This window comes from Geotrypetes seraphini, chromosome 1 (assembly GCF_902459505.1).
Source record: "Geotrypetes seraphini chromosome 1, aGeoSer1.1, whole genome shotgun sequence".
Lineage (NCBI taxonomy): Eukaryota > Metazoa > Chordata > Amphibia > Gymnophiona > Dermophiidae > Geotrypetes > Geotrypetes seraphini.
In genome coordinates, this window is record NC_047084.1 from 473,647,310 (window position 1) to 473,673,849 (window position 26,540).

Here is a 26,540-nt window from a genome sequence, read left to right on the forward strand (position 1 = left end):
ATCATAATCACAAAAGTAAAATAAAACAGTTTCTTGATCATATGTCTCTTTAGCTATAAATTACAATATTATTATTAAGACTTAGCTAAGAGGAAAGTTTTATAAACTTTAAAGAGTTTTATCTCATGTAAAATTGTCATTTCTTTAATAAGACATTAACTATTTTTTTTCCGAGGCCCTCCAAGTACCTGCAAATTCAAAATGTGGCCCTGCAAAGGGTTTGAGTTTGAGACCACTGACCTAGAACATTTGCAATAGTATAGAATATAAATTTTTTAAAACAAATTTTCACAATGGTCTTCATTCATTCAAATTCAGGAATATAAGACTTAACTGCATCAGACCAAAAGCCTATCTTGCCCAGCATCCCATTCTAAATCTTACCACTGTCAAAACTTATAGGAAAGCTTTTTGTGTGTGCTTAACTACACATACACAAAATTGGTTATGTATACAGTTGAACATCTGCCAAAAAAAATAGATCCTAGGGTAGCATTAATGAGCTATGTTAAATAGCCTGTGATTGATTGCTCTGTCATACCATTTTATTTTATAATTATCTGCATTCATGCCTGATATCAAAAAAGTTCAAATTTTATCTAAGTTATCTTAGGTTGTACTTGTCTTAAAACAAGACCAAAAAAAAAATGCTGCCCAACAGTTTGAGCGGTTCATAGACAAAATCGCGCGAGACAACGGAGCACCGACAACTGAGCGCAGACCACTGAGCGCAAGGTTGACGGCGCGTCGAAGAAAAGCACTATTTTAAAGGGTTCCGACGGGGGGTGTTGGTGGGGAAACCCTCTACTTTACTTAACAGACATCGTGCTGGCGTTGTGGGGGGTTTGGGGGGTTGTAACCCCCCTCATTATACTTGAAACCGAACTTTTTGCCTGTTTTTTAGGGAAAAAGTTCAGTTTTAAGTATAATGTGGGGGGTTACAACCCCCCAAACCTCCCACAACAGCAGCGCGATGTCTGTTAAGTAAAGGGGGGGTTTCCCCCCTCACACCCCCTGTCGGAGCCCTTTAAAATAGTGCTTTTCTTCGACGCGCCATCAACCTTGCGCTCAGTTGTCTGCGCGCCGTTGTCTCGCGCGATTTAGTCCCGACACCGTTTGAGCCAATGCCTCTCATTTTCTCTATTCTGTGTAATCTTCTCCATAATGCACTATCCTCAATGCATGCTGGCTGAGTTGCTAAGACATTAAGTTACAAGGGGGTGCTGAAAAGTTCTCAGCCCAACTAATTTTCTAAATTCTGAGCGTTATTTTTCCGCTGTAGCTGAATAGTGTGTTATTTTATTTTGCAAAGTGCCAATTTGCAGAATCATAATGCTATGTTGTGACATTGTTTCAGATCACTGATTGAACCATGACAACGAAAAGTGTGGAACATTAAAGTGTGGAACTCAGAGCCATCATGAAGTTCTTATTCCTGCAGAAGAAAACTCCAAAGGAAATCCGTGAATGAATGATGCAAACATTGAGTGACAAATGTCCATCATACTCCACAGTGAAAAAGTGGTGTGCAAGCTTTCAGCTTGGAGATTTTGAGACCGAAGATGCAGCAAGGCCTGGGAGGCCTTAAACAATATCAACTCCTAAAATTGTTGACCATGTCCATGACCTGATTTTGGCAGATCAGTGAATATCGGTTAAAACAATTGCCGAGACACTACAGCTATCCAGGGAATGTGTTGGGTGTATAAACTTTGAGCAGCTGAGTATGCAGAAGCTGTCAGTCAAGTGGGTGTCCAAATGTAAAAATACTGACGAGAAACAACATTGAGTGGACACTTCCAAACTGATTCTCCAGCATTTTCAGCAAGCTAGTGCCAACTTTTTGGAACAACTAGTTACTGTTGATCTTGAGACAAAATAACACATCTATGCAATGACGACACTCAGGTTCTCCAAGGCCAAGGAAATTCAAGACCCAAAGTCAGCAGGAAAGATCATGGCCACAGTGTTTTGGAATCAGGAAGGTTGTTGTAGTGACTCTTTTTCAAGGGGGTCAAACAGTTAATGCTGAATACTACTGTAACTTGCTGTGCCAATTAAAATAAGGCATTGAAAGAAAAGAAGAGGAGAGGGAAGCTGCAGAAAGGAAGGAATTCTCTTTTTGCAAAACAATGCACCTGCTCACAAGGCTGACAAAATGATGTTTTGACGTAGTAAATTTTTTAGTGCATAGACCATCCACTCTACTCACCAGATCTTTATCCATCTACCGGTATTTTCTGTTTCCAAACCTTAAAAAGAATTTGAAAGGGCAACAATTTTCAAGTGATTTGGAGGCGACTACAGCAGTGGAGCAGTATTTCGGTGACCAGACAGAGCATTTTTTGAAAGGGTTACAGAAACTTCAGACACGATATGTCAAGTGTGTTGAATTTAGGGGTGAATATGTGGAATAACTTATAAGTTTCATGGCTCCAAGTCATTCCTTTCTTGGTTGGGCTGAGAACTTTGCAGGAACTCCTCGTAAACCAAATCAATATCCATAAGAACCCCCTTCCAAAAAAAACTAAATTTGCAATGGTTTTATTACAAATAAGCAGTAGCTGTAGATAAGTTCGCGGGTTCGCACTGCAGGGAAGGCGGCAGAGAGCAGGAGAGTCTGGGCGGCAAGAGCAGAGCTTGGGGAGAGCAGGAGACTTGGCGCGCATGAAGACTAGTCTCTTAAAAGTTCCCAGCTCCTGGGAAAAAAAAAAGAAAAATCTTTGCAGGGCCCAGAGGTCCAGCGCATAGAATCTAGTCCATTTCTGGGTGTAACACTGCCTAGTGGAAGGCTTCCTGGAAGCCTCTAGAATGTCCTGTACAGATTGAGAGAACTGTATAGTGGCAGTTAGGTTGAGAGGTACCAAGCTGTTAGGTGTAAAGACTGCAGGTTGGGATGAAGCAGAGACCCTTGACTCTGTGGAAGCAGAGAGGGAAACACTGGGAGAAGTAGAGGCTCCCTGCTGCTGAGTTGAAATAGAAGGGAGTACCATGGTTGTCTGGGCCACCGAGAAGCTATCAGAATTATGATGGCATGCTCCTTCTTGAGTTTGACAAGAGTCTTGAGAATCAGAAGGAATGGAGGGAATGCATAGAGAAACTAATTCGCCCATTCCAGAAGAAAAGCATCTGCCTAGAGGCGGTGAGGAGAGTATATCCTGGAGCAGAACTGAGGTAGTTTGTTGTTGTGGGGAGATGCAAAGAGGTCTAACTGAGGAGTTCCCCATTGAGCAAAAATGTGATGTAGAGGCGAGGAATTGAGTGTCCATTCGTGAGGTTGTAGAAGACGACTTAATTTGTCCGCCAGACAGTTTTGCTGTCCAGGGATGTAGACAGCTCTCAAGAAGGTATTGTGAAGGATTGCCCAATTCCAAAGCTTTAGAGTTTCTTGGCAAAGAGGGAAAGATCCTGTTCCTCCCTGCTTGTTCACATAATACATAGCGACCTGATTGTCCGTTCGAATGAGGACTACCGTGTCGTGGAGAAGATGCTAAAAAGCTTTGAAAGCATAGAAGATCGCTCTGAGTTCCAACAGATTGATATGACATCGACGATCTATGCTGGACCAGTGACCTTGAATATGGAGACCATCTAGGTGCGCACTGCAGCATAGGTCAAGGAATGTGTCGTGAGAATCTTCTGATGAGGGGGCGTGTGAAATAGCAAATCTCTGGAAAGATTGGAAGAGAGCATCCACCAGTGGAGAGACTGTCTCAACGAAGGAGTCGCTGTAATGTGTTGAGAGAGTGGGTCGCAAGCTTGCTGTCACTGAGATGCCAGGGTCCACTGAGCGATGATAGGTGCCTCGATGACGAGGAATGCTTCAAATGAGGTTGAGTAGCTGGAGACCCGAACCTGGAAGGACGAGGCGAGGAGTCACTGGAGGACAAAGGCAGAGACATAAGAGGTTTTGCTCGTTGTGCCTCGACAGAATTCTCAAACTGGCTCGCAGAAAGCAGGGTCGAGGTCGAGGCAAGCTTGGCAAAGACTGAGATCAAGATTGCTTGCAGCATTTCCTCGAAGACAGGCACCGAGACCAATGACTCTGGTCTAGAAGGTGCAGCAGTGCGCCCCACAGAGAGCGACCTCAAAGATGAGTATTCCCTGTTTTTGGAGGCACACTTCGGAGGGGGTCTCATAGAGGCTGGCACAACTGCACTCGTTGTATGGACTGCCTGAGACTCAGCTGGAAGCTTCTTAGTTAGCGTACCTGCGGAGGGAAGAGCAGACTTGCCTGATGACAAGACCTTAGGAGGCACAGCAGATGAGGCCTTCACAGATGAGGGCGACTTGCTCGAGGTCTTGGCCACTAAGGCCACCGCCGAGGTCGAAGCCTTTTCTGCAGACGGCTCCATGGAACCATAGAGCTGCTGGATCTGGACACGACGTCTCTGGAGAGCTCTTTTTTGAAGAGTAGCACAGTGCGGCCAGGACTCAGGACAATGTTCGGGTCCCAAGCACTTAATACACCAATGGTATGGGTCCGTAAGTGAAATCGCCCGGTTACACTGGCTACACTTTTTGAAGCCTGGAACAGGCTGGAACATAGCAAAAATACGGCCGAAGCCAAATGAGGGTCGGCGGCAGGGCTCGTGTCCAAGCCCCGCCGAACGAGAACCGATGAAAAAAATGAAACTTTTTTTTTTTTTTTAATAGAGATGCGCTGCATTGCAACTACAAAATAAAAGAACAAATTAAGAAAGAAAAGCCGCGGTGCAAGAAGGCAGAACTCGAAGTCGGGTAGAGCTGAAAAACACAGGTGCTTCTTGGCTCCGTGGACAAACGAGAACTGAGATACCTCAGAGGAGACACAAGACCTACGTTCAGCGGGAAGGCACTCAAGCATGCACGGTGCAGCACTCGCAAACTTTCTGAAAGTTCTTCAAGCAAGTCTGCTTGCGAGGCTGTCCGCTACGGGGCTCCATGGATGATGTCACCCACATGTTGAGAACATGCTGCCTGCTTGTCCTAGGATAAAGCCATTTATAGGGAAAATGTCATAGAGAACGAAACAGGGACAGAATTTATCCCCGTCAATAACTGCGGGAAATCGTCCCATGACATTCTTTAGTGTCTATCTCAACTTCAGTCCTTCTATACAAGCATTCTTCAATGCAAGGCTTAAGAGTCAGTGGCTGTGCCCATTCATACTCTGATTCTGCCCTCTCTCCCTAAAGAATGACAGAGGGATGGTTTCCCGAGGTTCCCAAATTCTGTCCCCATGTCATTCTCTACATGATGGGACTAATCTTGGACATCATTGCTACAAACTCTTTTTTCAACTCGAGACTGACGCAATGCTTCAAGCTAGCCTTCCCTTCACCTTTGCATGTAGGCTGAAAGAAGTTATTCAAATACACTTTCACATTCCAAGGCCCCAACATCTGGAACAGCCTCCCACAACACCTGCGTCAACCAAACACATATTATAACTTTAGGAGAATGTTAAAGACTCATCTCTTCAAACCCCTAATTCAAAATGCAAAGGCATCTCTCATTGTTCATGACCACTGATTAGAAATCTTGCTGTAAACCACATTCCTTGCCAAAACTTGCGATATAGAAGATATATGGTATGGTACATTCCAGCTGAATACAACTAGTGGAAAAATCCCACCTTTGCTTACAGGAGCAGAAACAGTAACAGTAAAACAACTTACAATTTGTGTCCAAAACAGACATCTGACTCACAGGGAGGGTAAAGCAAAGATACTTATCTGTAGCAGATTTTCTCCGAGGACAGTGGGTGATGTCATCCATGGTAGTGTCTGTACTGGGTTCCAAGTGCACAGTCACTTTAAATAAGAACATAAGAATAGCCTTACTGGATCAGACCAATGGTCCATCTAGCCTAGTAGCCCATCCTCACAGTGGCCAATTTTTAGGTAGTGCCCATACTGCACATGTGCCAGTGCCTTCCCACCCGACATCGGCTCATGGGACCATAAGTTCAGTAATAAAGCTAAAAAGCAACTAGAAGAGGTGAGCTGGTTGTAAGAACATATGCCTGCTGTCCTCGGAGAACACCTGCTACAAGGACAAGCAGGCATTATATTCTCACATGTGGGACTCCCAAGCTGCTAGATCATGACTGGATGAGGATAATGGATATGTAAACAAGAGCACAGTAAAACCCAAGTGGGTTGGAAGGAAGGTTGGCTCAGAAAGTAAAAAGGCTCTGCAGAAGTGCTTGTCCAATCTGACTGTCTCTTCTGGAGTTGTGTTCCAAACAGTAGTGGCCACTTTGCAAATATCCTCAATGGATGCAGAGTGGAAATTAACTACCAAAGCAGCCACAGCTCAGACATTGTGGGCTGTTACACAGCTGCAGCGTCAACTGAGCAGGATAATTGCACACATGCGTACTTATAGCTTTCTAGGGTTGTAAAATGAAAATGGAAAAAAAATAATGATGCAAAATATTTTCATAAAATCCAAAATCTTATTTTTTATTAGATATTAATATTAGATCATAAGAGTACGCAATTAATTTTATTAGCAAATCAATTGAGTATCTTTTGCATCAGAGAATTATTACAGAAGCCAAAAGCTGGCCTTGCTCCTAACAATTCCAACGTTTTTACCAGTTACATTCTATTATATAACTTTTGGTTTAGTGACATCATCAAGTTTGACGACCAATAACATTTCTATGGGTGGTCTCAAAGTTTAGACAAAGAAACATTCCTCCATGTTTAAAAGTTATACAAAGTTTTCAGAAAATTACTTTTGATTTCTGAATTAACATTATAACATTCAAGAGAATCTATAATTATTAACATGGTGCTGAGAAATTCTCAGCCGTAAAGGAAAAAAACTCTTCCTAAGCTGACAGATTCAAATTGCATGGCCTTACACAGAAATCTTACTCTGGAGGAAGGGGGGGTAAATCCCCCTCTCCTCTTCCTGAAGCGTGGGCTTCCAATGCCCCCCTTCTTCCTATTCTTGAGACTGACTCTAATTACTTCCAGATGTTGTGCTCAGGATTTTCCTTAGTGTTTCTTCAGATTTAAAATATATAAAATATGTTTTTCATAGCAGCACAGTCATACACTTCAATCCAATCATTCACATTTTTCTTGGCCAAGCTTTCATTCATTCAATAAATCATAATTTTCATTCAAAACTACATCCAATTCAGTTTGAGACACGTTATATCTCAGTTTGGAATATGGAGTCTAATATGCTCTTCCTAACTGGCCTAAGCACATCTGTTATCAATTAGAACCACGAGGCTAAAGGCGGGAAGCTGAACAAAGAACAGAAACTATTCACTGGCACAAGATGGTGGCCGAAGACAGGACAGTTATAGTACACACAAAGAACCTAAACTGGACTCCATGTAATCATGTAATCATGATTTCCACCATGATTTAGCTCAACAGCAAAGTACACAAAAAAACACCATTCTTTTCCTTATATTAATCTTTAGTGTGTTTTTTCTTCTGGCCTTAGCTACATTATATTTAAATGTTTTATTCACCTGTTTTTCCGTACGCTTCTATTTGGGCGCGGTCCTTAACTAACACAGATGTTTGTCTAACTAGAATTACCCAGAATCATACGAAAAAACTGGCGCTACAAAAATACTGCACTATCATGCTTCTGACATCCATTCCAATATCGTCCCATAAACAGCGCTAGCCACGAGCCACGAGCCACAACAATCCCCTCTTGGATATTACTGAATTTATGAAGTAATATTCAGAATTGAGTTCGTGGTCTTATCTGTGGCACTGGGGTTTACTCAGGGTACGGTTTTTCTTATGGATCAGTGTGTGTCTGTGCAAGTATATTCTTTTAAATGCCAATTAGATAGCAAAAGCCAGAAAAATGTACTACCTAGGCCTGCAAAGGCAGGTGCCTAGAAGATCTTACCCAAAGCTTACTTGAATTCTCTAGTGAGAATGCAAGCAAATCCCATCCACTATTCTAGATAAAACCCATCCAAGTGTACATTTATGTAAGTTGCTGTCTAAACCATATCATATAGGAAACTTACCATTCCAGTGGTAGCTAGACAGTCTGTTCTAGGTGCAAGTACAGTCCTAGAGCAGAGACTAACCTAGTGTCTGTTGTTTTATTCATAGAGGTATTCATGAAACTCCAGTACTTTTAAAGTTTAAAAGTCAGAAAATTTAGAGAAAGTATAGCTAAAGAAAAATAGAACCCTAGATTTCCCTAAGATAAAGAGAACCTCAGTATTATCTAACTTAATTAGTCCCTATGCTCAAAAGTGTTATGTTATAAAATCTTGGAATTAAATCAATAAAGTGTAAAATAATGCACAGTGTTAAGAAAACCCAAATATATGCTTAATATGAAAATGTACTCATGTGCAGATAATGCATGCACTTCAGATATAAGTTTTCTTTTTCTGTGTGTGTTGCAGGAACTCATTTCTCAAATTTAAATTAAAATCATTAAAAGGACTGATGATATCAGCTGTTAAACCCAATTAAACAATATTGTAGCACTGTGTAACAGCTTAGAAGCTGCCACTGTATATGGAAATACAGTCATATGAAATAAAATTTAAAATACAGAATAAATAAAATATTGTCTGAGAACAATGCATGAAGACAATGATAAAGGAAAATACAGTTGTTAATACAATATCATAATAAGCCTATTGAATTATGCAAAAGCATAATTAAAGTTCAGAAATCTAATTCAAATGAAGTAATTTAAAGTAACGTGGTTTAAGATAAAGTCTGTTTTTTCTTTCAAAAAATTTTTTATGAGTCCAGAAATGTCTTTTGCAAAGAGTTTTAGCAACTTGTAAGATTGGAGTCTCTAAATTAATTTCAGTGAAATTTAAATCATGGCTTTAAAAAGTTCATGCTGCAACGTTTTCATAATTCAAGCTTGGCTTTTCTATAACTATGGAACTGCTTTTTCTGTCTTTCTTTCTATTGTCCAAGGGAACACACCCGTACTGTTACAACTGCAAAAAAGCATATCAAATTAGTTGAACACAGACAAAGGAACACTGAAATTCCCGCCGAAAATTCAGCATCGGAATTTTTTTTTTCTCTGTTTTCTCCACAGCTCTAGTGTAAATCCTGGAAGGAAAGCACATGTTCATTAACAAAAGAACAAAGAAAAAAGAAACACATGGCACGTTATCCCCTCTGCAAACAGTACTAATTCTTGTATTGCAGAGTCACAGTCTCTGTGTTGAATTGTTGAAAAGATTCAAAGAAGGTTCTTAACTGAAACACAAAACATACAGATTAAATAGACTTTTTTCAGGGTCCTGTAGTACCAAATATGGCCACAGGAAAATTTAAACATGCAGACACATTCTCTACATGGTAAAATTAGACTTTCTTTTTTCCTAACATCAGGGAATTATTCTCAATCCATATTCTTTATTAGGTTCCTATCCTAAAGAGCTTACTTGTAAAAAGTAAGCAAAATTTCAATTCCGAATTCATCCACTTACATAAAAGTTTATTATAATTGTTCTTTTCCGTTAACCAAGTTAGCAAGCCCTTTGTTTCACATTTATTTCGGTTTTCAAAAAAATATAGGTACTTAACCTCTATTTTTCTTAATCTTTTTATTTTAAACTTCCCAATTTAATTTTAAAATGCATTTAAATTTAATTACTCCCTAATCATACATTTCGGACAATGCACAAGTTTAAAAATACTTTATAAACCATGCAGGGGCACAAAAATTCATATTCAAAACTAATTTGAAACACTGAGATAAAACTACAAAGGCAGGAATTTTTTTTTCTCATGCACTGCTTTGCTTGCTCACAAGAACAATCTTTCTTGTAAGCATGGTATCTGTTTTTTGGAATAAATCTTTTTCTTTTCCACAAAATTATCCTTTCACTGTTGAATACATTCCCAAGTCCAGCAGAATTCTTTCTTTTCTCCCATCTTCCCTATCGAACTCCTCCATAGCAGATCCCTTACAATCAGGGAATTAACACATTTCACAAGCTTTCTTTCCACATTCCTGTACATTCGTTCTACAGACTATCTCCCTGCTTTGAAACCGCCAGACATTTAACTTTCTTTTCCTTTTCACTTAACCATCTCGTTTAGATATCACTTTCTGATGCCTTCTGACTCTACATTTCTTTTTCTTTCAACACTCTTACAACTTTTTAAAAATACGTGGCATTCACTCTTTATTCTTACTGGGATGCAAACCCACATGGTCTTCTAAACACTAAAAAAGTTCAGCAAAGGTATCTCTATTGTTCTCAACACAGCAAGAATCACTTAGCTAGCGTACAGAAGCCCTTTTTTTCTTAAATTAGATCAAAACTTTTTATCAACATATCGGCTGATCGGAACTCTAAACAGCATGCATTTCCCTATTATAAGGCTGGTAAAGTTTTATCAATAAACCCTTTGGTTCCTTGCTTACATTATTAATTTCATTGCAAGTTCCTACATTTTAAATCCACCATTTGTTAATATTTAAGTATATTTTAAAGATCAATACCTGTTTGTTTTTTTTTTTTTTAAATTGTAGAATTGCAGACAAAGCACCTCCATACTGCTGAATTTCCCTCCTCCTCTTTCCTCCCCCTTCCCCTCTGCCTGGTAGTGAACAAAGGAGAAACTCAAAAAGCCCGCCTTCCAGCTCTCGTGATAGCTCTGTGGAAGGCATAGAGGGAGGAAAAAGGTGGGGGTGAAAATCCCCCATTTGCAGCCCGCTCTTTCAAACAAAGGAACAGCATAGAGCGAGAGGACTTCTTGTAAGATGCCATTAACTTTTCTTTTGCAGAGACCAAAAAAATTAATTCAGAGAGACAAAGAGACAGAGAGACAGAACTGGAGTTTAGAAAACCAAAACTACCAGTTAGCTTTACTTCAGACAGGCACGGAAAATGCACTGAGGGAGAAGAAGAAGGAGGGGGTCCGTTTTTTCAAACAAAGAGACAGAACAGCGAGGGAAACTTTTTTCCAAACAAGTCAGAGTAAAACAGACAGTTTTCTTTTTCACAGATAGAAAGAGTTAGTTCAGAGACAAAGCTTAGACACACAGCAGGGAAGAACAAATTTTTTTCTCTTCAAACTCAATAACTTCAATTATCTCAGCATTTTTAGTATAATTCAAACAAGCAAAAACTTGCCGGCTTTCTCACTTGCAACCTTTCTGGATTCTTAGCCCTATTAATTTGAGTCAGTTCCACAACTATGTCATTCTTTTCTCAGTTTTTTCCTTTCTCTTGTTCCTCTTTAACCTCATAAATATCCATTCCTACTTTAAATTTGTGTGCAATCACCCTGTTCATATCTTTATGATCAGGATATAACATACGCAAACACTTCAAAACAAACACTTTAAGAAACAAACCCCAGGAGGTATTTACAAAACACACTGTAACAGGACAGCTGTAAACCCCGAGAGGAAAAAAACAGAGAGAAAGAGAAAAAAAAATCTGGCCAGAGAGAGACAGCAGAAATAAAGTCATAAAGCATAATGAAGATACAATTTTTCTCTATACCCCCAAATCTTAACAAACTAAACATATAATACAATATCCCCAAACACTATGCCTATATACAAAGCATTAATTCCTAAAATATAACTTACGGTATTCCATAGCTTCAAAAAAAAGGGCCCCCCAGTCTGTTAATCAAAGAACAGACATACCTTATGTTGCACTTCCAAAAGAAACCCAAAGGTTCAAAAAATGAAACCTAGAAACGCAAAGTACGCTGCTGTCCCATCTGGGGTGCCAATTGAGCAGGATAATTGCACACATGCGTACTTATAGCTTTCTAGGGTTGTAAAATGAAAATGGAAAAAAAATAATGATGCAAAATATTTTCATAAAATCCAAAATCTTATTTTTTATTAGATATCAATATTAGATCATAAGAGTACGCAATTAATTTTATTAGCAAATCAATTGAGTATCTTTTGCATCAGAGAATTATTACAGAAGCCAAAAGCTGGCCTTGCTCCTAACAATTCCAACGTTTTTACCAGTTACATTCTATTATATAACTTTTGGTTTAGTGACATCATCAAGTTTGACGACCAATAACATTTCTATGGGTGGTCTCAAAGTTTAGACAAAGAAACATTCCTCCATGTTTAAAAGTTATACAAAGTTTTCAGAAAATTACTTTTGATTTCTGAATTAACATTATAACATTCAAGAGAATCTATAATTATTAACATGGTGCTGAGAAATTCTCAGCTGTAAAGGAAAAAAACTCTTCCTAAGCTGACAGATTCAAATTGCATGGCCTTACACAGAAATCTTACTCTGGAGGAAGGGGGGGTAAATCCCCCTCTCCTCTTCCTGAAGCGTGGGCTTCCAATGCCCCCCTTCTTCCTATTCTTGAGACTGACTCTAATTACTTCCAGATGTTGTGCTCAGGATTTTCCTTAGTGTTTCTTCAGATTTAAAATATATAAAATATGTTTTTCATAGCAGCACAGTCATACACTTCAATCCAATCATTCACATTTTTCTTGGCCAAGCTTTCATTCATTCAATAAATCATAATTTTCATTCAAAACTACATCCAATTCAGTTTGAGACACGTTATATCTCAGTTTGGAATATGGAGTCTAATATGCTCTTCCTAACTGGCCTAAGCACATCTGTTATCAATTAGAACCACGAGGCTAAAGGCGGGAAGCTGAACAAAGAACAGAAACTATTCACTGGCACAAGATGGTGGCCGAAGACAGGACAGTTATAGTACACACAAAGAACCTAAACTGGACTCCATGTAATCATGATTTCCACCATGATTTAGCTCAACAGCAAAGTACACAAAAAAACACCATACTTTTCCTTATATTAATCTTTAGTGTGTTTTTTCTTCTGGCCTTAGCTACATTATATTTAAATGTTTTATTCACCTGTTTTTCCGTACGCTTCTATTTGGGCGCGGTCCTTAACTAACACAGATGTTTGTCTAACTAGAATTACCCAGAATCATACGAAAAAACTGGCGCTACAAAAATACTGCACTATCATGCTTCTGACATCCATTCCAATATCGTCCCATAAACAGCGCTAGCCACGAGCCACGAGCCACAACACAACTCAGCCTGAGTATACAGTCTGCCAACCAAGTGAAGATGGTTCTCTTGGAAACAGGAATTCTAAGTCTGTTAGAGTCAAAATCCACAGAGAACTAGAAGGATCCTTTATAAGGTTTAGTGCATTCTAGGTAGTATGCCAGAGCACAACTGTAGTCCAAAATGTGCAGTGCTACCTCTCCAGGATGCAAATGCAGATTTGGAAAGAAAACAGAGAGAATTATGGATATGGAGAGGTGAAAGGTTCCCCAAGTTGCGGGGTAGTAAATTTTAATAAACTTGGAAATTCCAAGACAAACTTGGGTAGCAATTTTGGATGCGTACGAAGTACTACCCTGTCATGGTTTAATCTTGTGTAGGAAGGATCTGACAAAAGAGAAATGAGGAAAACGACTTTTGAAGTGACAAGTTTGAGAGAGCAAGATGTAAGCAGCTCAAGGGAGACTTCATAAAAACAGGTAAGACCACATTAAGATCCAAAGCAACAGGTGGAGGCTTGATAGGTGGTTTCGTGTGGAGAATGGAACTCACCAATAGCACTGAGATATACTCAAAACTGAATTGGATTTTAAACCAGAGTTGGAGAAATGGAAAAGGTAGTCCAGTATAGATAGAAATAGATATGTGACCAGTTCTAGAGAATGCAATGCACAACAGGAAGAAAACCTGGTCCATTTGAAGCATTAATAGTGCTAAGTAGAAGATATTCTAGATGCTTTAATGGCAGTAGATACTACAGCCAAGAGGCAGAAAGCATTTACATGCTTGGTAAAAGAAACCATGCTGTTAGTGCTAACAAGCAGGGATTGGGGAGAAGGAGGGATCCCTAGTTCTACATCAGTAGTGTTGGAAACTTCCACAGTTTCTTGGACGAGGGGCTCTAGGAGGAGTGGGAACCAAACTTGACATGGCCAACGAGGTGCTATAAGGATCATGGTGCCCCAATCTTAGCAAAATTTGATTTTTCCTGATGAGAGGTGTCTGAAGAAGTGTGTAGAGGAATCTGTCGTCCCCCCCCCCCAATGAATGAGGAAGGTATACAACACAATGTGATTGGGGGTATATAATCTGGAGCAGAATTGTGGAAGTTTGTTGCTGTGGAGGAAATGAAGAGATCTCTATCCAGTGTTCCCCATAAGGAGAAAATCTGACATAAGATGTTTGTGCTGAGAGACCATTCGTGTCAATTCGTGCTTGGTCTGCCAGTCAGAGATTTTGCTTCCCTGTTAAGTAAACTGCTTTGAGGAGGATGCAAAGTTGGTGAGAACCTGTGCCTTGTTTGTTCAGATAGAACATGGCAACTTGGTTGTCTATATGGACAAGGACTACTTGATAAAGACTGTTTTGGAGCGTTTTGAGAGTGTTGCCTATTGCATGTACTTTGAGAAAAATGATATGGTTTGGCAAGACCATACTCCTCGAATGTGCAGGCCATCTAGATGATCACCCCAAACATCCATCAAAGCACTCATTTCTGTACCTTATCTTCACCATTCAGTGGATCACGATATATATCTCTCTATGAATCACTAAAGGACCCTTCTACTAAGCTGTGGTAAGTTTCAAGTTTTTTCAAGTTTTATTTTGATTTGATGAATCGCTTATTCAAATTTGCTAAGCGAGTTACAATAAAAAAAGGTAAACATACATTTAGACATACTATTTAAAATTTAAAAATGATGGGTTGACCCACAGACTTACAAACTAATCGATACACAAGGGATGGAGGAATAAAGTTACAATTCAGTGTTTTAAAGTAGAAAAAAAAACCAAAGATGGAAAAAACATTAGGGAGGGAGTAGTATAAACCTGGAGGGTAAGTACTTTAAGATTTAAGTATAATTTAAAGATTAAAAGCATCTTTAAAAAGAAAACTTTTTAAGTTATTTTTAAAACGGCTAAGATCATTTTCCTCTCTTATATATTGAGGCAAAGTTGCGGGGCCATCATCGAAAACATATCATGTCGTCGAGTTCCGATAACTTTCAAGGAGGGGACTACCATAAGCTTTTGGTTAGTAGTCCGAAGAGAACGCGGTGTATTATAAGGAATAAGCATTCTATTAATAAATTGTGGTTCATTGATGGAAAGGGTTTTAAATACTAAGAGTAATGTTTTAAAGGTGATACAGTGATTGTTGGAAGCCAGTGTGAATTGATCAGAAAAGGAGTAACATGATCGTATTTTTTACCGTTATGAATGAGTTTGACGGTTGTGTTCTGTATTATTTGAAGGCGCTTCTTTTCTTTTTGTGTGATGTTTATTAATAATGAATTGCAGTAATCAAGTTTAGCGATAATTAGGGAATGGATTAGAATGCTTAATGATTTTGGCTCGAGAAACTTAGAGATCGAGCGAATCACATGGTAAGCACTAATGCAGGCTTACCACAGGCTAAAAAGCGCTACCAGGGAGCATGCTCAGGTATCATGTGGTAGTTTTGGGATTGGCGTGTGCTTCTCATGCACTAAAAAACAAAATATAGAAATTTAATGCTGGCGTGTGTCTAGGGGATGGAGAGTAGGCGTGTTCTGAACTAATTGGTTTATACAGGTAAATCATTATGTTAGTGTAGGATTACAGCATGAACATTTACTGCCTAGAAAATAGATGTAATAGAGAAATTAGCACATGGCCATTACTGGGAATAATGGAAAATAGGGATATTTTACCACTATGCTAAGAGTGGCCTCAGTCCAACAGAAAACACTTGTACTGGGGATAGTGCTGGCCACTTTTTAGCATACCTTAGTGAAAGGTCTCCCCCAAGTTGTAACACACACTTGTCTCACATTTATGCTGGATATAAATAATTCATATTTGTTCACTTTGCCTTTGCAGCTTTTTAAAAGAAAACAAAACCACTAGAAATGCATGTTTTGTTTTAACTGAACGAGTAGCATCTGCTCAAACTGTGAAGTAAGTTCTGTCTCCTTTTCTTTTTTATATATCTGAGATTACATTCACAATTTATTTTATATATCTGAGATTACATTCACAATTTATATTTAGTGCATCCAGACCTTTGTGGTAGGCACCTACCAAGTTGTGCACCTAGTATTCAATCAATTATGAAGTGCTAATTGCCAATTGTTGATGTCAATTTAGCCCAATTATTTAGGTGCGTAAGTCAGATGTAAGTGCCTAACTTTAGGTGAACTTTATAAATTTGGGGGGGGTCAATCTATCGTTGTACTCAATTTATGCATTTACCAGTTATTTATAATCCACCTCCCTTCTTTTAATAAGCTGCAATAGAGGTTTCTACCGTGGCCCGGAGAGCTAACTGCTCCAACACTCATAGAATTCCTGTGAGCATTGGAGCATATAGCGCCCTGGGCCTAGGTACAAACCTCTACTGTGGCGTAGTAAAAGAGGAAGTTTCCACAGATTTTTTTTCCTGTCTTTGGATTTTATACATACAAAGCAGAATCAAATAATAAATGATGAAATTATGTATAACCTAGCATATACATCATTTTTTATACGGTAGTCCACTTTCATATGCATATTGTCATTTATATTGGAACAAGTTCATTTTTTTTCATTCCTACTGGTTATGGTCATTCATTAATTTTTCAATTTTGTTATATGTCTACAATTTTTGTCTATAATTGTATGGGATTTCCCCCATTTCATAATTTGACTGTATTGATTTGTACCATAACATCTAAACCAGTAATGTTATTTTTTACATTTTCACAAAGATACAGTTGTTTACAAAATATACCTGCCCATTTTTCAATAGCATGTCATGGTATGTCATTTTCAAAGCATAGTACTTTGTGTGGCTAAGTGCTTTAAAAATGAGTCCCAAAATTTGATGAATTTTTTTACTCAATTTCTTATTGAAATCAATTTTGTTGCTTACCATTGTTTTAAACTGTACTATTTTATTATTCACACTCATATTGAGTCTACTGTACTTTTATTTTGCATCTGTAGACCCCGACACAAGCAATTTGCTAAAAAATGGCCTGTGTCAGGTCTTAAATTTGTTCTTGTACACCAATCCTTGAGGCCACCAGCTTTCTTTCCATTGTGCTTTAGATCCTTCTTTTGATGCGTCCATGTTTGAAATTACACATAATCCTTAACGTAGATCAAGCCCATTTTTTCTATGATCTCTATCCACAGTACATCACTTGACAAACTGCACAGTTGACTACTTTCTTGATTTACGCACATTTTCAGGTGATCTAAGGGATGGCGTGGCAGGACAGCTCCAAAACCTCTCTCAGGTCGCCCTGTGTCTCTAGAGAGAAGCAACAAATTATTAAAATAAATTAGGTAGATGCATAGTTTGTAGTCCTTTCCTCTGAAAATTCAGGTTAAATAGTAATGAGCATGCTCAATTTGAAACGTGGCAACAGTAATTCTGGCTGAATTATGCTTTCACATTCAAATCACATGCTGCAGCGCGTTTTACAATTTGTTTTTTACATTGCTGGTTCCCCCCCCCCCCCGACGTCCGATTCATTCCCCAGTCCCCCCGCACCGTTTGCGGTGGAGAAGCAGCCTACCGTGGGTTCGCGATGCCAGTGAGCCCTGCGCTGCTTCCTCTGCCGCAGTTATGGTTATGCTTGGTTTGTAAAATCGTGTATAGCGCGTGCGTTATATGCGTGAAAATACGGTACATAGCAAGGGAAACCCCTAATGTTAAAGGGAAATCTAGCAGGGAGCTTAAATACTAAAAAAAATCTGAGAAAAATATGGTAGTTCCTAATAACTGGAAACCAAAATGAACTTATGATCCTGTCTGTCTCTCTCTTCATCTGTTATGCCTTATACTACCAACTGGATGCTCCGAAGAGGTTTACAGGAAGAGGGAAAACACTTTTCTGGTATTTGGTTTTCAAGAATTCACCACGCTCATTTCTAGTAGAAAACAGACAAAGATGTCTTACAGTGATGATTTTACAGTGGTCATGAATTTTAAGAAATATTACCTCTCAAAAACAGTTGTTTCATAATTATCTAAATTGACCAAGGACTTGTGTATCTCTCTCTCTTCATAGTCTTTCTTTAAAAATATCTGAGATAACTGCTGATCTGTTGTAGTGGTCCAGTCCTGGGACATTAATGAAATAAGAAGCTAACATCAGCCAATGAGATCTTTAAAAACTACAAACAGTTCCACATGACTTTCTTGCAATCCTGGTAAATAGTGATAGTCTGAAACATTTTGTTAAAGTAGGCTTTATTTACCTTTAATACTGTATTCTACAATAGAGCATATAATAGGATGCAATGCAATATTGTAGACGGTTATAAGCATTACTGTGGATAGTCTACTGAAATCTTGTTCAATGTGTGGAATCAGTCAAAGCAGCCAATAAATGTTAGAATTATTAGGAAAAGGAATGGTGAATAAAAATGTCAGTGCCTTTCATTCTGTGTGTAAATCTGGTCACTACAATCACAGAAAATGAGAGTTAGAAAAGGTGTATGAAGTGGTCCCATGCACGATGTTACTGTGTGGTAGAGAATGACACAGAGACAAATTTGTCCCCCATCCCTGCAGGAACTCAATTTCCCTGTCCCCTTGAGTTTGTCACTGTCCCTGTCCCATTCCTGTAAGCTCTGTCTTAAACTTATGATTTTTAAGTGTTTGAGGCTTGTGCAGATGAGGATGGAGCTTGCAGGAATGGGGCAGGGATAGGAAAAGAATTTGTGGGGATGGACGGGAAAATGAGTTCCCGCAGGGACGGAGAAACATGTGTCCCCGTGTCATTCTCTACTGTATGGCTCCTGCTGGATGCCTGCAGATGAGTACAGTGAGAAATGGCAACCCATTCAATTAAAATATACATTAATAAGCTTAAATATTCCATGCAAGGCAGAGTGTTCTGCTCAACGCATAGATCTTTTTGATGCAAATGCAAGAAATTTCTCTGCCAAGTCCAGGACAGCATAGGTGGTTTTGAGGAGAGGATATCTTGTGAATCTCACATATAACTGCCATTTGTCTTTCAAACATAAGGGATCTCCTGCAAGTTTTAAAAGGCTGAAGTAATATACAGTACACTTGTCTTAAAACCAAAAGTAAAAAAAAACACATCCTCAACTGTCCTGTGCCTAAATATGACTCTAGCAAAAATTACATGCAAGCAAATTTTTATGAAGCCGATATTTAGGTGCTAGTTTGTGCCAACACTGTGTTTGGGCATGCACTCAAAATGAAAGATCGAAAGATTAGGTTTCTTACCTCTGCTAATCTTCTTTCTTGTAAATCCACACTCTATTCCTGGACAAGCAGGTAGTCAATCCCATTTTGAAGATCTCTTGTAGGAAACTTAATTTACCCCTGAGGCACACCGCTAGTTACTTTCTTCCAGTACGAATACTTCCCATTTATGCCCACTCTCTGTCTTCTGTTTTCCAGCCATTTTCCTATCCATCTTAGTATATCCCCTTCTATTCCATTTTCTGAGAAGTCTCTTGTGTGGCACTTTGTCGAACGCTTTCTGGAAGTCCAAGTATATTATGTCCACCGGTTCTCCACTATTGACTTGTTTGTTCACCGTCTCGAAAAACTGAAGTAAGTTCATCATGCACGACTTCCCTTTCCTGAAGCCATGCTGAATACCTCTCAGCAGGTCATGGGTATCCAGATGCTGGACTATGCTATCTTTAATCAAAGCCTCGACCATTTTCCCAGGGACCGATGTGAGACTCACAGGTCTACAGTTTCCCGTTCTCCTCTTGATCCTTTTTTGAAGATTGGGATGACGTTCGCTATCTTCCAGTCTTCTGGTATCCGTCCAGTTCTAATTGACATGTTAGCGAGGGATTGCAATAGTTCTCCAATTTCTACCTTTAGCTCCTTTAATACTCTCGGGTGAATTCCAGGGGATTTGTCACTTTTTAGTTTGTCAATCTGATAGTATATCTGGTCCAGATCCACCTTCACTGTGGTGAGGCTCTCCTCTATTTCTCCCTTGAATACTTTCATTGATTCGGGTATTGATGTGGCAAGGAGAAATAGCCTGCACTAACAGGGGGGGGGGGGGGCACATTAGCTAAAACCCCACAGAGCAAAGTGTGCAATATGATCAGATGTTAATCTTAGAAAGGCTGGTCAAGGAACCCAAAGGTCCAACTTACCAGTATATATTGAGACAGACAATCAGCAAATCAGCAACTCTCAGGGCAGGTTCCAGGAACAGAATGTGGATTTACTTTTTTTTTTTTTTTAACCTTTTCCTATCGTAATAAATTTTACGTTACGCTGGTTCCAATCGTAATTATTTTGGCAAAGTTTTGTATTATTCACCGTTATCATTTACAGCTATTGTAAACATAATGTAAATAAGTCATAAGTCTGTAAATTCAAATATTTTGTGTTCCTGGCTCTTTATTAGTCCGTACAGACTGTTTATCCACGATGGCAACGACATTTTTGGAATGTCCTGTCATCCGGGACACATGATAGGAAAAGGTTAAGTCTTTATTCATTTTAATTAACACAAAGTGCATACAAAAATACAACCAAATAACAACACTTATTACTAACAATAATAATATAAACATCTTCACCCCCATCCCTCCCTCCCAATCCGGATGTGTGTAAAACTCAATAAAATGGAAGGCTTGGAATATTAATTGGTGCATACAAAATTTGCTAAAGGGCCCCAAATCTTATTAAGATTTTTACCATAACCCTTTATTTCTGAATTCATACGTTTGTATCGATAACACAAGCACCAAAAAGTATGATTCAGTCTATCACAATTCTTCCAGTTTTTTGTGTTCATTTGCATAGCAATCCCAGTCATTACAAGAAGTAATTTATTCTCAGCTGCAGAAATTAGGGACTTCGGTTGCAGTATAAGCACATAAGCAATGCCTCTGCTGGGTCAGGCCTGAGGTCCATCTTGCCCAGCAGTCCGCTCACGCGGCGGCCCAACAGGTCCAGGACCTGAGCAGTAATCCTCTATTTATACCCTTCTATTCCCTTTTCCAGCAGGAAATTGTCCAATTCTTTCTTAAATCCCAGTACCGTACTCTGCCTTATAACGTCCTCTGGAAGCGCATTCCAGGTGTCCACCACACATTGGGTAAAGAAGAACTTCCTGGCATTTGTATTAAATTTGTCCCCTTTCAACTTTTCCGAATGCCCTGGGTGAAGAGAGTGCATCTGTAGGTGTGCTCCCTTTTGTGGTTAGAGAGTGTTGGGAGCGGGAGGGGGGGTATTGGGTGGTACGGGAGGGCAAGAGGGGTATCTTGGGAAATTCGGTCAATGTGAGGAGCGTCCTGAAGTTTTACAGCGCTACATGTGGGGACGTGCTTGTGATGGGTGATTTCAACTTTCAAGATCCCAATATCTGGAACAGCCTACCGCTTTCTACGCTCTCTATCAAATTTGATCTATTCGCTCATTTCTTCAACAAAGTTCACTCCGTATTCTAATACATTCCCTTGTCTTGAGCAAACTTGATTATTGTAATTCTGTTCTCATTGGACTCCCAAAATACCAATTACACCATCTACAATTAGTCCAGAACACTGCTGTAAGATTACTTCATCACTGTTCTAAGTTTGATCACGTCACACCGCTTCTAAAATCAGAACACATCCTTCCAGTCTCATATCGCATCCCTTTCAAATATAATATTCTTTCTCACCAGATTCTATCGAGTGGTATTCTCTCTTTTTTATATAGTCTCTTGGTCCCATACTCGCCTCAAAGAACCCTACGCTCTTCACAACAGCAATTATTAGTCATTCCTTCATTCCGACAACTTCTCCTTGATTGTCATAGAATTCTTCATTTTCTGTTATGGCTCCTACTCTCTGGAATTCTTTGCCTTTTTATCTCCGTTCAGAAAAATCATTTGCAACCTTCAAGGTACAATTAAAGGCATATTAGTTCTCCTTGGCCCTCTGCTCTTAATTTACTTTTCTTGGTTGGCAACCTTTCCCAAAAGTTGCATTCTTGGATTTCTCATATCAGTGTGGGCAGAACTAATTTTCTGTTTCCTCCCCTACCATATTGTTCATCCCTTTCCCCAATCTTTTAATTTTTATTGTAACTGTTGATTCCTTTCCTCATATTTTCAATTGTATTTTATATTTTAATTTTTGGTCCTTACTCTATTTTTACATTGTTTATTTTAAATTTTTATTGTAAACCACTTAGATTTACCTTTGGTTTTATATTTGCTCTATATTAAATAAATTGAACTTGAACTTGCATGAGTCGAGTTTCTTTCATTTGAAAGGAAGCTCTGAAATGAGAGGACATAGGATGAAGTTAAGAGGTGATGAGCTCAGGAAATACTCTTTAAAGAAAGGTTGATAGATATGCGGAACAGTCTCCCAGAAGAGGTGGTGGAGACAAAAGACTGTCTGAATTCAAGAAAGCGTGGGACAGGCACGTGGGATCTCTTAGAGAGAGGAAGAGATAATGGTTACTGCGGATGGGCCATTTGGCCTTTATCTGCCATCATGTTTCTAAAAGTGGTAATGCGGGGTAAAATGATTGCCTTGGGGACACATGTTCAGAGAGAACATATGCTTAAGATTGGGAATTTGCTAGATCAGATTTATACACTAGAATGGAACCGTAAGGGTGGGAGTCTACCCCCTGAAAAAGAAGCAAAATTACAACAACTTAAGTTAGATCTTCAGGCGTTAGATTTGGAGATAATAAGTGTTAGACTCCAATGGTTATGTCAGGAATATTTTGAAACAAATAATAGAGCGGGTAGGATCTTGGCCCATAAGCTGAAAAAAAGACAACTTTGCAATGTTATCACCCATGTACAGGACCCGACTGGAGATTGTATTACCTTAGGCCAGATTCAAGCTTTTATTAATTTCTATCAATAATTATATCAACCTGAATATATAATGGAAGAAGCTGACATTCACACCTATCTGGATCCTATACAGCTACCTAATCTTACTCCTGGGGAAACTCAGGAACTTTCCCTCCCCATTACAGTAGAAGAACTAATATGGGCTATTAAAGATACGCCGGTGGGAAAATTGCCAGGATTAGATGGTTTTACTGCTAAATTTTATAAGACATTTCAAATGACTTTGATCCCTCCTCTGTTGCAATTCTTTAACAATTCTGGTAGATAGACAGGAATTGCCTTATTCATGGTGTTTAGTGGGTATAACTGATATTAAAACCAGGTAAAGATCCGATATCCTGTTCCTCTTACAGATCCATTTCACTACTCGATGTGAATTATAAATTGTTTACTAAGATTTTAGCTAAACGCTTACAAATATACATGCCACATCTAATATTTGATGATCAATCTGGATTTGTCGCCAGACTTTCGATAATATTTACTGAGTTTGTCATATATTGTGTGAAGTTGGCAGTGGAAATGATTTGACTCTTATTTTGGGTATCGATGCCGAGAAGGCATTTGATAGGGTTTATTGGCCCTATCTGTTTCAAGTATAAAAAAAGATAGGGATATCTGGAATTTTCCTACATTGGCTTCGACAGTTATATATGGCCCCTTTGGCTTCAATTAATATCAGTGGAGGATATGCTGAATGCTTTACTTTGGGGAGGGGGAACTCGCCAAGGCTGTGCTTTGTCACCTGTTCTTTTTGCACTAGTTATGGAGCTTCTTGCACAACTGGTTAGACAAACTTCAAATATCAATTAGTCGGATGGATTGCCCGGCTGAAAGGCCCTAGGGAGAACACTGTTGATCATGCTACAATAATGTCAAGATTGTGTGTCAGACATGTCTACTTGCTCTGAGCCACAGCCACTGTGAGAAGGGCTTCTCTTCTTATTTTCTTAAACTTTGGGAATGAGGTTTAGTATGCAATACATTTTATCATGTGCTTTGCTTGAGTAATGCATTATTAAAAACAAAAAACAATCCAGTGAACAGTAAACAGTCAAGCGGAGAAAGATAAAAGGAAAAAACTGCAAAGACGATGATCAAAGTGTCAGGCTACTTTATTAAAAATTGATAAAATATAGTAATCTCAATAGTTGTTCCCATATATGAAGTAAAGGACCTGAAACGAGCCGTGTTTCGGAGAAACACTTCTCCCTCAGGGGTCCAGACAAAACAGAACCACAATCATGAAGAATCGCGGATACCGAGAAGTCAATACAACAAGTCGGTGGACAGTAAATACTGCCGGATTATGTCCTACTGCAGCCTAATATTAAGGGGCAAAAATACAATATGTGATTCAGCATCCTATATCAAGATGACAATGCCAGCATCTATTAGACTTTGAACTATCTAATTTTTGCAAACAAACAGGGGTCCAAAAAATCCTATATAACAGAAAAAAACAGGTTCTCCAAACCCACCACCTGTTCTTCTGATCCAATTCCTACCCGCCTACTCAGATCCATTGCTCCCGCTGTAATCCCTCCCATTTGTCACATCCTCAACCTTTCACTCTCCACTGCTACAGTTCCTTATGTCTTCAAACATGCTGTAGTCACACCCCTCCTCAAAAAGCCCTCACTATACCCTGCATCCCCCTCCAATACTGCCCTATCTCCCTCCTCCCCTTCCTATCCAAACTATTTGAATGGGCTGTTCACTGCCATTGCCTGGACTTCCTTTCTTCTCATAATATTCTTGACTCACTTCAATTGGGCTTTCGCCCTCTCCACTCTATAGCCCTTGCTAAAGTCTCTAGTGACCTGTTCCTGGCCAAATCCAATGGACTCTATCCTCATTCTTCTAGATCTGTCTGCTGCCTTCGACACTGTTGATCACCACCTCCTTCTTGACATGTTGTCCTCGCTGAGATTCCAGGGTTCTACTCTCTCCTGGTTTTCTTCCTATCTCTCTCGTTGTACCTTCAGCGTATGTTACGGTGGATCCTCCTCCGCCGTGATCCTGTTGTCTATTGCCTTACCCTAATGCTCTGTCCTGGGCCCTCTCCTTTTTCCATATATACCCGCTCTCTTGGTACACTGATCTCCTCTCATGGTTTTCAATATCACCTCTATGCTGATGACTCCCAGATCTACCTCTCCACGCCAGATATCTCTACAGGAGTTCAGGCCCGAATTTCAGTCTGCCTGTCCAACATTGCCACTTGGATGTCTCGCCGCCATCTCAAACTCAATATGGCTAAAACTGAACTCCTTATCTTTCCACCTAAACTCGCTCCCCCCCCCCTCACTGTTCTCTATTTCTGTGGATAACACTATCCTCCTCCCTGTCTCATCAGCTCACAACCTTGGGGTGATCTTTTACGCCTCTCTCTCCTTCTCTGCTCAGATCCAACAAACCGCCAAATCCTGTCGCTTCCTCCTCTATATTACCAAAATCTGTCCTCTTCTCTCTGAACACACTACCAAAACCCTTGTCCATGCTCTCATCACCCAACACTTAGACTACTGCAGTACTTCTCTCAGGCCTCCCTCGCACCAGTCTCTCACCTCCTCAATCCGTTCAAAATTCTGCTGCACGACTCATATTCCGTGAGAGCCGCTATTCTCACATTACCTCTCTCCTCAAATCACTTCATTAGCTTCCCATCCATTTCCAAATACAGTTACTCCTTTTGCTGACTTACAAGTGCATTCGCTCTGAAGCCCCCCAATATCTCTCTTCACTTATCTCCTCCTATGCTCCTCCCCAAGATCGCCGCTCATCGGACAAGCCCCTCTTATCTGTACCCTTCTCTTCCACTGCCAACTCCAAACTATCTAAACTTCACTTTCTGCATGTTATACTGCTTTCAGCTGTGTATAGCTGAAATTATCAGAAGCAATTAAGGAAAGATTTATAAACTATAAAAGAGTTTTTACCTCATGCAAAGTTGTCATTTCTTTAATAAGACATTAATTATTTTTTTCTGCGGCCCTCCACGTACCTACAAATCCATAATGTGGCCCTGCATAGGGTTTGAGTTTCAGACCGCTGCCCTACATCTACCATGTATGAGGACCATCTTTAATTTTTTGGAAGAATAAAGGTTTAGAACTATGAATGGTAGATTCGTCTACTTACCTTCCAACAAAGCAAGCACTCTCTCCCCTACCTTCAGATTTACAGCTTTCCCTTTACCTCTCCTGCAGGGCCATTGCAAGAATTAGGTAACATGCAAACTTGCTACCTTGTGTAGGGATGGAACACAGCACAAACACACACACAGGATACGAATCAGGCGGAGGCGTTAGCTCCGAACCCCTTTTATTATGCTTCTATGCTAATGACATCATAGTAACTCCCTTGAGTACATCTCTAATGATTGGTGGATACAAAGTCACATGCATTTACATCGTGTCATCCTCATCTCTGTACGTAGGCAATGCCTGATTAACACATAGATAAAACCTGAGTCTTTGCATGTATTCAATGCCTGTCAGCAGATGTCCTTTCCCAAATAAGGACTAATTAAATAAGATAAGGGTTAATTTATGACAGGTAAGGGGGAGAGAGGAATAATTCAGCATTGTCACAGGAACTTAGAAATCATTGTGCTGACCTCGCCCTGATTCAGAATGGCGTCTCTACAAACTTGCATCCCCCCAATAAAATTAT

At 39.5% G+C, this 26,540-nt stretch overlaps 1 protein-coding gene across 2 annotated transcripts in view; it reads right to left on the reverse strand.

The window, feature by feature from the left end:
• C1H9orf135 (chromosome 1 C9orf135 homolog) overlaps window positions 1–26,540 on the reverse strand; it is a 63,850-nt gene that overhangs the window by 30,867 nt on the left and 6,443 nt on the right. For both annotated transcript variants that reach the window (XM_033924754.1, XM_033924746.1), the window contains exons 3-4: window positions 17,988–18,109; window positions 17,225–17,293 (exon numbers count right to left, since the gene is read on the reverse strand). In XM_033924754.1, the coding sequence (XP_033780645.1) occupies window positions 17,225–17,293; window positions 17,988–18,109 (191 nt within the window). The remainder of the gene's footprint in view (window positions 1–17,224; window positions 17,294–17,987; window positions 18,110–26,540) is intronic.